At 37.2% G+C, this 13,636-nt stretch overlaps 1 protein-coding gene across 2 annotated transcripts in view; it reads right to left on the bottom strand.

Moving 5' to 3' along the window:
• Window positions 1–1,128: 1,128 nt before the first annotated feature.
• The window catches only part of tpcn1 (two pore segment channel 1), a 29,924-nt gene continuing 17,416 nt past the window's right edge, over window positions 1,129–13,636 (bottom strand). For both annotated transcript variants that reach the window (XM_061906440.1, XM_061906438.1), the window contains 15 exons: window positions 13,523–13,571; window positions 13,369–13,432; window positions 13,244–13,288; window positions 13,119–13,175; window positions 12,933–12,986; window positions 11,459–11,531; window positions 11,227–11,334; window positions 10,992–11,153; window positions 6,049–6,164; window positions 4,386–4,432; window positions 4,182–4,250; window positions 4,001–4,097; window positions 3,086–3,225; window positions 1,537–1,629; window positions 1,129–1,467 (listed from right to left, as the gene is read on the bottom strand). In XM_061906440.1, coding sequence (XP_061762424.1) covers window positions 1,324–1,467; window positions 1,537–1,629; window positions 3,086–3,225; window positions 4,001–4,097; window positions 4,182–4,250; window positions 4,386–4,432; window positions 6,049–6,164; window positions 10,992–11,153; window positions 11,227–11,334; window positions 11,459–11,531; window positions 12,933–12,986; window positions 13,119–13,175; window positions 13,244–13,288; window positions 13,369–13,432; window positions 13,523–13,571 — 1,318 coding nt within the window. In that variant the 3' untranslated portion in view covers window positions 1,129–1,323. The remainder of the gene's footprint in view (window positions 1,468–1,536; window positions 1,630–3,085; window positions 3,226–4,000; window positions 4,098–4,181; window positions 4,251–4,385; window positions 4,433–6,048; window positions 6,165–10,991; window positions 11,154–11,226; window positions 11,335–11,458; window positions 11,532–12,932; window positions 12,987–13,118; window positions 13,176–13,243; window positions 13,289–13,368; window positions 13,433–13,522; window positions 13,572–13,636) is intronic.

The following is a 13,636-nucleotide window of genomic DNA, read 5'->3' as shown; positions in this document are numbered from 1 at the left end:
TGGGGCAAAAAAGTATTTAGTCAGCCACCGATTGTGCAAGTTCTTCCACTTAAAATGATGACAGACGTCTGTAATTTTCATCATAGGTACACTTCAACTGTGAGTTAGAATGTGAAAAAAAAATCCAGGAATTCACATTGAAGGAATTTTAAAGAATTTATTTGTAAATTATGGTGGAAAATAAGTATTTGGTCAACCATTCAAACACTGATGGAAGGAGGTTTTGGCTCATAATCTCACGATACATGGCCCCATTCATTCTTTCCTTAACACAGATCAATCGTCCTGTCCCCTTAGCAGAAAAACAGCCCTAAAACATGATGTTTCCACCCCCATGCTGCACAGTAGGTATGGTGCTCTTGGGATGCAACTCAGTATTCTTCTTCCTCCAAACACGACAAGTTGAGTTTATACCAAAATGGATACATGGATGATACTGTACAACAGAGGATTGGGAGAATGTCATGTGGTCAGATGAAACCAAAATAGAACTTTTTGGTATGAACTCAACTCGTCGTGTTTGGAGGAAGAAGAATACCGAGTTGCATCCCAAGAACACCATAACTACTGTGAAGCATGGGGGTGGAAACATCATGCTTTGGGGCTGATTTTGTGCTAAGGGGACAGGACGATTGATCCGTGTTAAGGAAAGAATGAATGGGGCCATGTATCATGAGATTTTGAGCCAAAACCTCCTTCCGTCAGTGAGAGCTTTGAATGGTTGACCAAATACTTATTTTCCACCATAATTGACAAATAAATTCTTAAAAATTCCTACAATGTGAATACCTGGAATTTTTTTTCATTTTCTGTCTCTCACAGTTGAAGTGTACCTATGATGAAAATTACAGACCTCTGTTATCATTTTAAGTGGGAGAACTTGCACAATCGGTGGCTGACTAAATACTTTCTAGCCCCACTGTATGTGGTGTTTCACCTGTACAACATTTACTGACTACAGTTAAGGCGCTGTGAAGTATAACAATAATATAATTTAATACAGTACAAAGACAAATTGATTTGTGTTTAGTAAATATACAAAACCTATTTGGACGCCTTGTCTAAAAAGGACTAACCTTTGACCCCAAGGCTATTGCTGATTTAAAACATGAATATTGCTTGAAGAACTTTTTTGTATATACAGAATAATCGAGACTTTAATGAAAGGAGCCTCATAGAGTGTATGTACTGTACATCGTGTAGTGTAATAATATTAACACGCTGCCGTCTCTGGTCAAAATGTACCACTTGTCTGTCCAAGTCCTGAGAAAAGTCACCATATTGTCAACTCACAGCGGCCCAAAAGACAAGCGTGTCGCTACGTTAGTTAATACTGTAATGTCCGCTTTGTGAATCCAGCCGAGGTGCGGGGACAAAAGGTGGGTTGGAGGTAGGACTGTCCAAGTCGTGTTCCCGGTTTTGGTCTGGTTGAGGAAGGTTTTCCCTTGAATACTCCAAATACCATTCCTGCAGGAGGAAGATGAGGAAGTGTCACCTGTCACCAAAACAAGCCGAGTGAAGTTGATGTTGTCTCACCTGCATTTCCTCTGCATACATTTTCATGCTGAGGTCACACTTGGTCCTGGACCTCCTCCCTTGGTACACCAGGAGGGATGAAGGCAGCTCACTCTGCAGCAGGAGCGTGGAAAGATTATTTTCAAAAATGATATCAGAATGTATTATTGATTGAACCTTAAAACCATTGAGGCAAAATGGAGACACTGTTGATTCAGACTCATCTAGTTTGTGGTCCAAAAAGACCATGACGTCATGAAAAGTTGAATTGATTCCTCCATCCCTTTATTTATTATTGATAACTTTCTTCATAGTCGATAAAGGAACAGTAGGCAAACGTGCGGTTAGGGATGTAACAAATGGGGCTGCACAAAAAAATTCAATCGCAATTCTTACTCATCTGGATTATAAATCAATTGATAATTTTCAAAAATGTATTTAAAAAATTTTTTTTTCCAAAGTTTTTTTTTTAAATGACTAATTTATTTTTTTTAATATCTTTTTAGGCTATTTCCATAAAACGTGTTGCTAAATTGTAACCTGATTCAAAAAAAAATAAATCATGATGATTATTATACTAAATAAGTTTAACACATTGCAAGAATCGGTGTGAATCAAGAATCGTGTTGAATGGAATCGTCACCCAAGGAATTGGAATCGGATCGAGTAGTGAGGTGTCCAAAGATTCACACCTCAACTAACGATATGAAAATTTCATATTGCGGTTATCAATACTATTACCATATTGAGGCTTGTGCTCAAAAAGTACACACACATACAGAAATATTTTAACCAATTTGATTTCTAAAAAATAAATAAACAATACACCTACAATGTATTTTCCTTGGCGGAAGAAACATTAAATATGAATTATTGTATAGTACTTATGCTCCGAAAGATGTTAATGCCGTGTATTTATTTTTTGTATAAAAATAGTTTGTCCCTAAGTTAGAGGTGTCCAAACATTTTCCAGTGAGGGCCACAGAAAAAAATTGAAGGATGCGAGGGACACTTTTATACATTTTGTATATGAAAAATACTCAAACCAAAAAAATGTAGGTGAACTCATATGTTAAGATTTGAAAAAGACTTCTACATCTTAGCTTTGTGTTATAGACAACAAAGCAATAAAATCATTCATAATTATTTTATCAATGATTTTATTTGTATTTATGTTAACTGTGCAGTAAAGTAAACTTGTATTTACTATTATTGCTATTATACAGTCAACTGAAACGCTTTTGAGGACTTTAGTACACTCAAAAACATATGTCACACAAGAAATGTGTACACTTTTTCATCATGACAGCACAGACGGAAATCATCAAAGACCTTATACGCTCAGGGTGTCGGCCAGTTTGGTTTTCAGGTCCCATTTTTGGAGGATTTGGTCCTGTTGAATTTTTCATAGTTTTGTGTTCTAATTTGATTGATAAAGTTTTGTTGTTGTAATTTGGCACTTGTTTAGTTCGTCTATTGAATGTGTCACGGGACAATAAAAATCGCGCTGGCTCCCTGGCCGCACTTTGGACACCCCTGCCTTAAGTGTAATACTAGTTACTGTTCTTACCCCACTACGGTCGATGGCCTGTATGACTCCGTGCAGCGAGCTGAGAGACGACTGTGCAGGACACGTTAGTTTGTACAACTCCAGAGTGGAAAGAGCTTCTTCTCTGCCAACTTCCACCTCAAACACGATTCCATTCTCAGCTAGAGAGAGGAGCAAAACACGCGACTCAGCTGTTTGGACGCTGCACCCCACTGTGGTCAATTACTCATACAGGAAGTGAACATGGAATATATAAAACATACATACATATGCATTTATATATATATATATATATATATATATATATATATATATATATATATACACACACACATATATATATAAATAAAATGTAATATGTATATACACGTGTACACACACACACACACACACACACACACACACATATATATATATATATATATATATATATATATAAACCGTACACATACATACATATATAGATATATACATATCTATCTATCTATCTATATATATATATATATATATACACACACACACACATATATATATATACACATATATATATATATATATATATATATTTATACACATACATGCATATATATACACACATAAATATATATATATATATATATATATATATATATATACACATACATATATATATATGTAAAAAAATCCATAAAAACTTTGGTACGCGGGCTCCATGGAGTGGTATGCCAAACAATCAATTAAATATTCAAACTCATTGTGACAGTTCAAACTGTGTGTAATACACTGGCCCAAAAAAATAAATATACTTGTTAAATAAAACCTCACCCTAGTTTTTAATGAATACTTAGGCCTACTACACTACTGTATTTTGTATTTTAATGTAGGTCATCATAGTGGTACATGGAGAGCCAAGTGTTTTCTGAGGTGGTAGAGACAGACAGACAGACAGAGTACCACCTTCTGGGTTCTCCAGTGTTTCCCGGTTCTTGCGGCTGTAGTTCATGCGGAACACGAAGGCATCCAGGATGAACGCCACAATGATGGTCATGACCACCTGAAGAGGATGTAAAGGCACGTTACACATTTAAATAAAAATGGAAAGAAGGGGGGGCCTTAATTTAGTGGAACACCACGTTACCATGGTGACGATGTAGAAGGTCATGAAGTACAAACGACTCCAGTGGCTTGTCATGGACGTCACGCCTTCCTACAAAAAGTGTAGAGGGGGCGAGCCGTGAAAAGCAGGCAGTAAAGGATTCTTTTCTGTCACGCCTGAGCCCCTGACTTAAGCGTAAAGACGTTACAGTACGACATACTGTAAGTCATTATGTTATCATCTCACCATTGTGATGTACCAGTTGTTGACCACAGTCAGCTCAAAAAGAGTCACTGAAGGAAAAATAGACAAACATCAAAGTTAATTTACACAACAAAACAATTAGATGCACGGTACTTTACAAAAAGCCATTGTTAGTAGGGGGTGTCAAAAATATATATATTTCTGAATGAATCACAATTCTTTTTTGTAAGGATTCCTAATCAATTGAAAAATGATCTGAAATGGACTAAAATTTTATTTAAAAATATGTAATTAATAGATGATAAATGGGTTGTACTTGTATAGCGTTTTTCTACCTTCAAAGTACTCAAAGCGCTTTGACACTACTTCCACATTCACCCATTCACACACACATTCACACACTGATGGAGGGAGCTGCCATGCAAGGCGCTAACCGGCACTCATCAGGAGCAAGGGTGAAGTGTCTTGCTCAAGGACACAACGGACGTGACGAGGTTGGTATTAGGTGGGGATTGAACCAGGGACCCTCGGGTTGTGCACGGCCACTCTCTCACTGCTCCACGCCGTCCCAATCAGTCCTGTACAGCCACTCAGGCAAATCAAATCATATTGTAGATTTAGATGATGATATCTGCTGTACAGATTTACTTTAGTAAAAAAGAAGTGTGGGATACTTCTCTTGCCTTATTTGTATTTGACTTTATTAAATGTTTAGGTAGATTTTTTTTAAATATATAAATAAAACCAGTTTTTTTTTAAGTAACATGTAAAATGTATCAGATCTGTTTATCCATTTTATGGAGAAATGTAGTTAATCATAGAACTAGCACCAATGTAATGAAAAAAGTATTGATTTTGAATCACTTATCACTTTGAATCTAGAATATATTCTGAATCAAATCGTTACCACCAAGAATCTAATTGAAGCGTATGGTGCCCAAAGATTCTCAGCTCTAATTGTTAGATTTATTGTTTTAGCAATGCCGGTATAATTATTAGTATCGGTCTCTTTACAGTCTAACAATACTCACTTTACTGTATTGCTATGTCAAAGTGGCTGCTGTGTTAAAGAGCATTGAAACACATTGGACCAGGGGTCTTCTATGGGTGAATTATTGTTTTTAATAAAATAGTTTTTATATATTTCTATTACTCTAATTATATTTATATTACTCTATTTAAAATAACTAGATATTTATATTATTTTAATAATTAATATAATTATATAATAGTTATATTGTGTACATTTAATAATAATATTGACCCTTGTATCATCTGCTAAGAAAAAATATTTTCCTTGTGGGAATATAATTGAGGAGGCCTGCACGGGCTATAGTACAGTACTAATGTAACTACTGTACTAAATAAATACAATAGATACTGTACTGTCCACATTTTTGAATTTTTTTAAATTGTTATTTTTAAATAATTACAAATACGCACTAGGCAGACAACAAATATATATATATATATATATATACATATATATACATACACACACATATATATATATATATATTTGTTGTCTTTGCCTATTGCGTTATATATATATAGTTTTATATATATGTATAACTATATATATATAATTATATATATATATATATATATACATACATACATACACATATATATATATATATACATATACATATATATAGTTATATATATATATTTTTTTTTTATCTATAAAAATGGACTTATTTACCAAAACTTCTGAGAATGTTGTTGAAGTTGTTTAGATAATAGTAGCCTTCTTCCAATACGGTTTTGTTGCCATAGGTGACGTTAATCTGCCTGTAGGAGTCTGCCACTGTGCTGGTGCTGTGGACAAACACAGTGCATGTGTGAGTTGAGTTGAGTTTGTGTTTAGTTCGAACATGCTTGCATAAAACATGATACATCACAATTTCCAGTTTGACATGTTCGAAAAGGAGTACAAAAAAGCAGAACTTATTTAATCTTAACCCTTTTCCTTTACATAGCAGTTGCTAAAACTTTTGTTCACTTCCTGTTCTCAATTTATTAAAACTATACTCCATAAGTAATAACATTAAAAATAAATACATAAATAATAATTTGTGAAGCAAGTTATATTTCATATGGTAGGATAAAAAAGATTATGGATGAGTGCTGCAATAAAATTACACACAAAACAACACATTTCACACAAGTACTGTGATAGCCAGCTGATGTCACACCCACACGACAGTTCCCAGAAAACAATCACTTATCTGTGCCAATAGTTGAAAACAATTACATTACACAGGTGTAAATGTGATCCTCTGCAGTCGCAAGTTGATCCCCCGCTGCCTCCCCCTTGCAGAGCTGACTTTTGGAAAAGGCGGAACACTAACGCCGCCGTTTTAGAAAGACATGCCGGCAAATAACCACCCTTATCTTGGCGCAAATGTGCTGCCTTCTCTATATAAAAAGTGCCATTAAATCTGCACCTTAGTGCTCTTTTATCCTGCACGAGAACAAGCTAATGCAACCAAATTTTGTTCTTATTTGTACTGTAAAGTTCAAATCTGAATGACAATAAAAGGAAGTCTAGTCTAGTTTAGATTTTTTTTCTTTTATATTGCATGCCTCCTCACATAGATTGAAATAGGTAATATTTTAGGCACAAACCGAATTATGTCTGTATTACCTGGTATGGATTCCCAAAAAATCAAATACTGCTATGTTTCGAAACCTTTGTTGCTTCTGGTGCATACTTGCCAACCCTATCGGATTTTCCGGAAGACTCCCGAAATTCAGCGCCTCTCCCGAAAACCTTCCGGGACAAATTTTCTCCCGAAAATCTCCCGAAATTCAGTTGCTGGAGGCCACGCCCCCTCAAGCTCCATTAGAACAGACTCAGCAATGTTGTGACCCTATTAAACAGGACAATACTGCCATCTAATGTACATAGAATAGAATAGAATGTACTTTATTTATCCCTGGGGGATATTCAGCACCACAGTTCGCTCAAAATAAACAATGATAATAATAAATAATATGATATATATAATATATTATATATACAATATAAAATATATGAATAATATAAATATATTCTACATATATTCCAGATTTAAGTGCAGTCAAGGAACATATGCATTAGGGAGTCTGTTCTGAAGCCCACAGTAAAGATACGTAACTTCATCACGTCGCCTGGTTATTGACTCCAACCCAATACATTACACTGTTGATGAGCAAAATGAAGAAATACGCTTGCAAGTTCCAAAACGAATGGAAACAAGAATTTCAGTTTATCCAGGAGAGTTCGAAGGAAAAGGGGTATGTTGCCTGTAAATTTTGTAGAACAGACTTCTCCATTGAACACCGTGAACGGATATACTCAGCCATGATCGGTCAGCGAAGCACAAAGCGCAGCATCGTTCACAACCCAGTATTACGGCCCACCTCGCAAAATGAAGACCCAAAGGTGTACCTTATGCTGAGACAAAGATGGCTATGCTGATAGATGGAAGCAACATCCCGTTTTCATTTGCGGATGTCTACAACAAATCCGTGAAGGTTATGTTCCCGGATTCGGAGATCGCTCGCAAATACGCAAATGGCAGAACAAAGGTTACTCAATTAGTGAAAGGTAAGTGTTTTTTTTTTAGTAACCAGCAAGCACAGTATAGTAAGTAGAACAACAGTGTTTTTATTACTGTGTATTTGATAGGTGCCGTCGGAAATTCAACTATTAATTTTATTTGTATATACAATAAAATATATATAGCTGAAATTCACTGAAAGTAAAGTATTTCATACATATATATATATATATATATATATATATATATGAAAAAATTGTTGCGGAGCAGTTAAATGAACACTTAGCGTCTAACAATCTATGTGAAACCTTTCAATCCGGTTTCAGGGCAAATCACTCCACGGAGACAGCCCTCGCAAAAATGACTAATGATCTATTGCTAACGATGGATTCTGATGCGTCATCTATGTTGCTGCTCCTCGATCTTAGCGCTGCTTTCGATACCGTCGATCATAACATTTTATTAGAACGTATCAAAACACGAATTGGTATGTCAGACTTAGCCCTGTCTTGGTTTAACTCTTATCTTACTGATAGGATGCAGTGTGTCTCCCATAACAATGTGACCTCGGACTACGTTAAGGTAACGTGTGGAGTTCCCCAGGGTTCGGTCCTTGGCCCTGCACTCTTCAGCATCTACATGCTGCCGCTAGGTGACATCATACGCAAATACGGTATTAGCTTTCACTGTTATGCTGATGACACCCAACTCTACATGCCCCTAAAGCTGACCAACACGCCGGATTGTAGTCAGCTGGAGGCATGTCTTAATGAAATTAAACAATGGATGTCCACTAACTTTTTGCAACTCAACGCCAAAAAAACGGAAATGCTGATTATCGGTCCTGCTAGACACCGAACTCTATTTAATAATACAACTCTAACATTTGACAACCAAACAATTAAACAAGGCGACACGGTAAAGAATCTGGGTGTTATCTTCGACCCAACTCTCTCCTTTGAGGCACACATTAAAAGCGTTACTAAAACGGCCTTCTTTCATCTCCGTAATATCGCTAAAATTCGCTCCATTCTGTCCACTAAAGACGCTGAGATCATTATCCATGCGTTTGTTACGTCTCGCCTCGACTACTGTAACGTATTATTTTCGGGTCTCCCCATGTCTAGCATTAAAAGATTACAGTTGGTACAAAATGCGGCTGCTAGACTTTTGACAAGAACAAGAAAGTTTGATCACATTACGCCTGTACTGGCTCACCTGCACTGGCTTCCTGTGCACTTAAGATGTGACTTTAAGGTTTTACTACTTACGTATAAAATAATACACGGTCTAGCTCCATCTTATCTTGCCGATTGTATTGTACCATATGTCCCGGCAAGAAATCTGCGTTCAAAGGACTCCGGCTTATTAGTGATTCCCAAAGCCCAAAAAAAGTCTGCGGGCTATAGAGCATTTTCCGTTCGGGCTCCAGTACTCTGGAATGCCCTCCCGGTAACAGTTCGCGATGCCACCTCAGTAGAAGCATTTAAGTCTCACCTTAAAACTCATTTGTATACTCTAGCCTTTAAATAGACTCCCTTTTTAGACCAGTTGATCTGCCGTTTCTTTTCTTTTTCTTCTATGTCCCACTCTCCCGTGTGGAGGGGGTCCGGTCCAATCCGGTGGCCATGTACTGCTCGCCTGTGTATCGGCTGGGGACATCTCTGCGCTGCTGGTCCGCCTACGCTTGGGATGGTTTCCTGCTGGCTCCGCTGTGAACGGGACTCTCGCTGCTGTGTCTTGGATCCTCTTTGGACTGGACTCTCGCGACTGTGTTGTATCCATTGTGGATTGAACTTTCAGTATCATGTTAGATCCGCTCGACATCCATTGCTTTCCTCCTCTCTAAGGTTCTCATAGTCATCATTGTCACCGACGTCCCACTGGGTCATTATTGTCACCAATGTCCCACGGGGTGTGAGTTTTCCTACCGAGGATGTCGTGGTGGTTTGTGCAGCCCTTTGAGACACTAGTGATTTAGGGCTATATAAGTAAACATTGATTGATTGATTGATATATATACGAAATATATATATACGAAATTTATATGAAATACTCGCGTTGGTGAATTATACTACTCCCCTCTTAACCACGACCCCCGCCCCAACCACGCCTCCGCCCCACCCCCGACCACGGCCCCCACCTCCCGAAATCAGACGTCTCAAGGTTGGCAAGTATGTTCTGATGTCACATCTACTTGCAGACTAGACACTGGCTTAAACACTTGGCAAGGAAACGAGCAATAATGCAGAAATCAGAGGGGATTTAGCCAAACTGCTTGATGCTCATTTGCATTGGCTTAGTCATATACACGCTACCGCAACACCCAAACAGTTGGTGTGTAATAAATACAATAAATATAGTATAGACACTTTGTAAGGCTCAACATAAGACTAAACCGGCACATTCAGTTACATAGCAAGGACTACTTTCCAGATCGGGTAGACAACTAGACAGCACAGTTATCATAATCAGCCCATTTTTTTAATGTTACATTCAGAAAACAGATTTTATTATTAAACAATTAATATCTATTAACAAACACACAAGTACTAAAAGTTGGTAACGTTGAGTACTGGTATCGATTCCCAGGTACTAAGAATTGGTACTATATTATTACAAATGTGAAAAATAACCATCCCTAGTTTGATTAGAAACAAGCTTTAATTTATATTCTGTTGCATGGATTAATCATTTAATGAGTAAATTGTAAAAAATTTGAACCGCATAGAGTGCCTGGAACTTTAAAAACGTAAACATTGTTTCCATACGGCCGCTGCAATAGAGCGGACATGAGAGCGGTTGTGTGTGTGGGTTGTGATCTGTGTGGCGGAAAACTGCTGAGATTTTTATTTATGCACATGTGTTAAAAATGCATTTTCAATGTTGATGTTCCTTAATTTTATTATCTAGCTTATGGCAAGCAAAAAAATCTTATTTAAACAATTTTCCCCAAAATGTGCGTTGAGGCTATAACATGTGTTTTATCAAATTGCTTTATCATGCAAACAAACTTATCGATACTTGCTACCTAAAACGATGGATAGCTGTAGCCCTAATGTGATGCATGAAACGCTGACTTAACATTTTAGTGACTCACTTGCAGCAGTTGGGGTAAACGACGTCAGCAAATAACTCCATGCCCACAATGGCAAAAGAGTAGTAGAAGATGATCAAAGTTAAGCCCAGACTGGCCATCCTGGGGAAAAGCTCAAACATGGTGTCCAACACGTTGCGATACCTCTGCTTGATCTTAAACAACCTGCAACAATGTTGGACATAAAAACAAAAACGTCTTGACTCGTAAATTACAAGTAGACATAAAGGTATACCACCTGAGCAGCTGAAAAGGTCGGAGCACAACGATGAAGTAGAAAGGCTCCATGTCAAAGGCTAGTGCAATCAGGCCCAGGAAGGCGAACACGGTCACAGAGAAATCAAACCTGGAAAGCAAATAAAAAGACAAAATGTGACACTTTTGCCTTTTTACGCAATTTAACTCACTCTCTACTTTTAACGTTAACATGTCACGTTTTGTACTCTGCTTTTTATAGGCTTAATACTCACAGGTTCCATCCAGAGCTGAAGTAAGCTAATGGTCCCAAACCTGATAACTTCAATAGGACTTCAACACCATAAACTGCAAATTGAATTAGAACAGATTGCTGAAAACAAACCCAAACAACGAATATGACTGTGACCATTTCACAAAATGTGTGAGTAAAAGAGTCGGATTAGGTCTCTTGACTATGAAATCCCACTGTGTGATTTAAAGAAACCTATTTAACACCTTTCTTCACTGAATGATAGTCAGAAAAGTAGTGCATTATAGTAAAATGTGTGTGGGGATTACAGCCTATTTCCACTCAAATAAATATGATACCCCAGTCATTCAAAAAAAAAAAAAAATGAACAAAAGTACTATACTTTACACGGTATTACATGTCATTAATCCCTTGTTTATTGCTATAAACTGGTTCCGGACGTGACCATGGTAAATTAATTTATGCAAAGTAGGAATTATTAATTAGAAATCAAATATTTTCTTAGATACAGAATAAAAAACATGTTTACAACCTTTTAAATTGATTAATCCAAGACAGTGGCACCTCAACTTCAGAGTGTTTTGAGATAAATGTTAACTTTTAGTTGCAAGTAAAAATTTGAGTTACAAGAATCCCTGCCTTGAGTTGCCGTAAAAAATCTCAAAGTGAACCCGGCAACACTCGCCAAAAATGTCCGGTCTTACTCGCTGGCATTAGCTTATAGCTTATAACTTCGTTTTCCAACTATGGGAAGAAAGAAAGTGAGTGTGAAGAACAGTTACCACCGAGAAGACGCAGTTGGTGAAGCAATTCAAGCGCATCACTGCTAGTATGCCCCATACTGAAGCAGAATGAGCCTAAAAAATACCTAACTGATAGACATTTATCCATGAAAATATGGAAAAGCTGCTGATGGTGTTTGACAAAAAAAGAGCTAGAAAGATATACTGTAGAAGTCCACTCTTCAAGGTAAATGCTGTATATTATTGTTACATTACTTCATAAAACTATTGTAGTTACTTGTAGTCAATTCTATTGTATTGTTTTTATACAACATTCTTTACCTAAAATTTAGTTTTTCATTTTAAAAGTCATGTTACATGTTACAATTGTGTTATGGAGAGGCTTAGTACCAATTTTCCCTCCAATTTTTCATATGTGTGAGCAAACGCCAAAACTCCTTGAACATTCAGTGGCGCGCATGTGAGCGACGGCAGACGTGCACACTGTTATGCGCTCATCTTTTTATTCGATTTTGTGTGCGACCTAGATTTGCCGTGCGCAGAGGACGCGTGAGCAGTGTGCAATTGCACAGGCGCGTACCTTAGAGGGAACGTTGCTTAGTACCAATCAATTTGTGGCTTGTGGCGAGGGAAGACCGTACTATATACATATTTTTTCTTTACAATTAAAATAAAAATGTATAAGTCTTTGATTAGAACACAATCATTTTCTGGGGTTGTACAGTATTTCAACAAGTGTGGATGACCACTCACTTGTAAGGAAGACAATGTAACTCCAGGGAACCAGCCTAGACCAGGAGAATCCAGCTACAAGAGTAGAAAGGAGACAAAATTAGCCCTCATTTTTATTTAGAGGCTCCAGCACCCCCCGCAACCCTGAAACGGACAAGCCGTAGAAATGGATGGATGGATGTTGGCAACGCATGAAAACTGTCTTACTGTGCAACGTATACGTTTCCACAAGGATCCACACGCCATTGATGGCCACAACCACATCTGTAGTAATTAGAAAATTGGTTAGTCCTATACGTTTAGACTACAAGGCGATAAAAAATTCCACTTACACATGGTGTACTGGAAGGCCTTAGACCTCACAAGTAGGTTGATGCCTGTGAAAGTGCAAGTAAAAAACAGAATATGAAAGACACAATGATAGTAAATTGAGGAAGAGATTAAAGGTAGAACCTGCCTTTGAAAATAAGGTATGCTGTGTGTGGGAGGTCATCAAACCAATATTCTCCACTCCGCCGTGCCTGCACACAAACAACACACACATAAGGTGTTTAGATGGACAAAAAAAAAAACACAATGTGTGGCATGTTTTCTGCACATGTGCTCATTACCTTCCATTTAAGTCCAGTCACCTCATAGAACTTATAAAAGTCTTCCAGACTACAAGAGAAAAAGTCAAAATATGCTACATTTTAATCTCAGTAACAAAGCAAAACTAAAATTTA

The sequence above is a fragment of the Nerophis ophidion genome, linkage group LG07, assembly GCF_033978795.1.
Source record: "Nerophis ophidion isolate RoL-2023_Sa linkage group LG07, RoL_Noph_v1.0, whole genome shotgun sequence".
NCBI lineage: Eukaryota > Metazoa > Chordata > Actinopteri > Syngnathiformes > Syngnathidae > Nerophis > Nerophis ophidion.
Note: the sequence above shows the minus strand (reverse complement) of the source record. Positions and strands in the feature narration are given on the sequence as shown.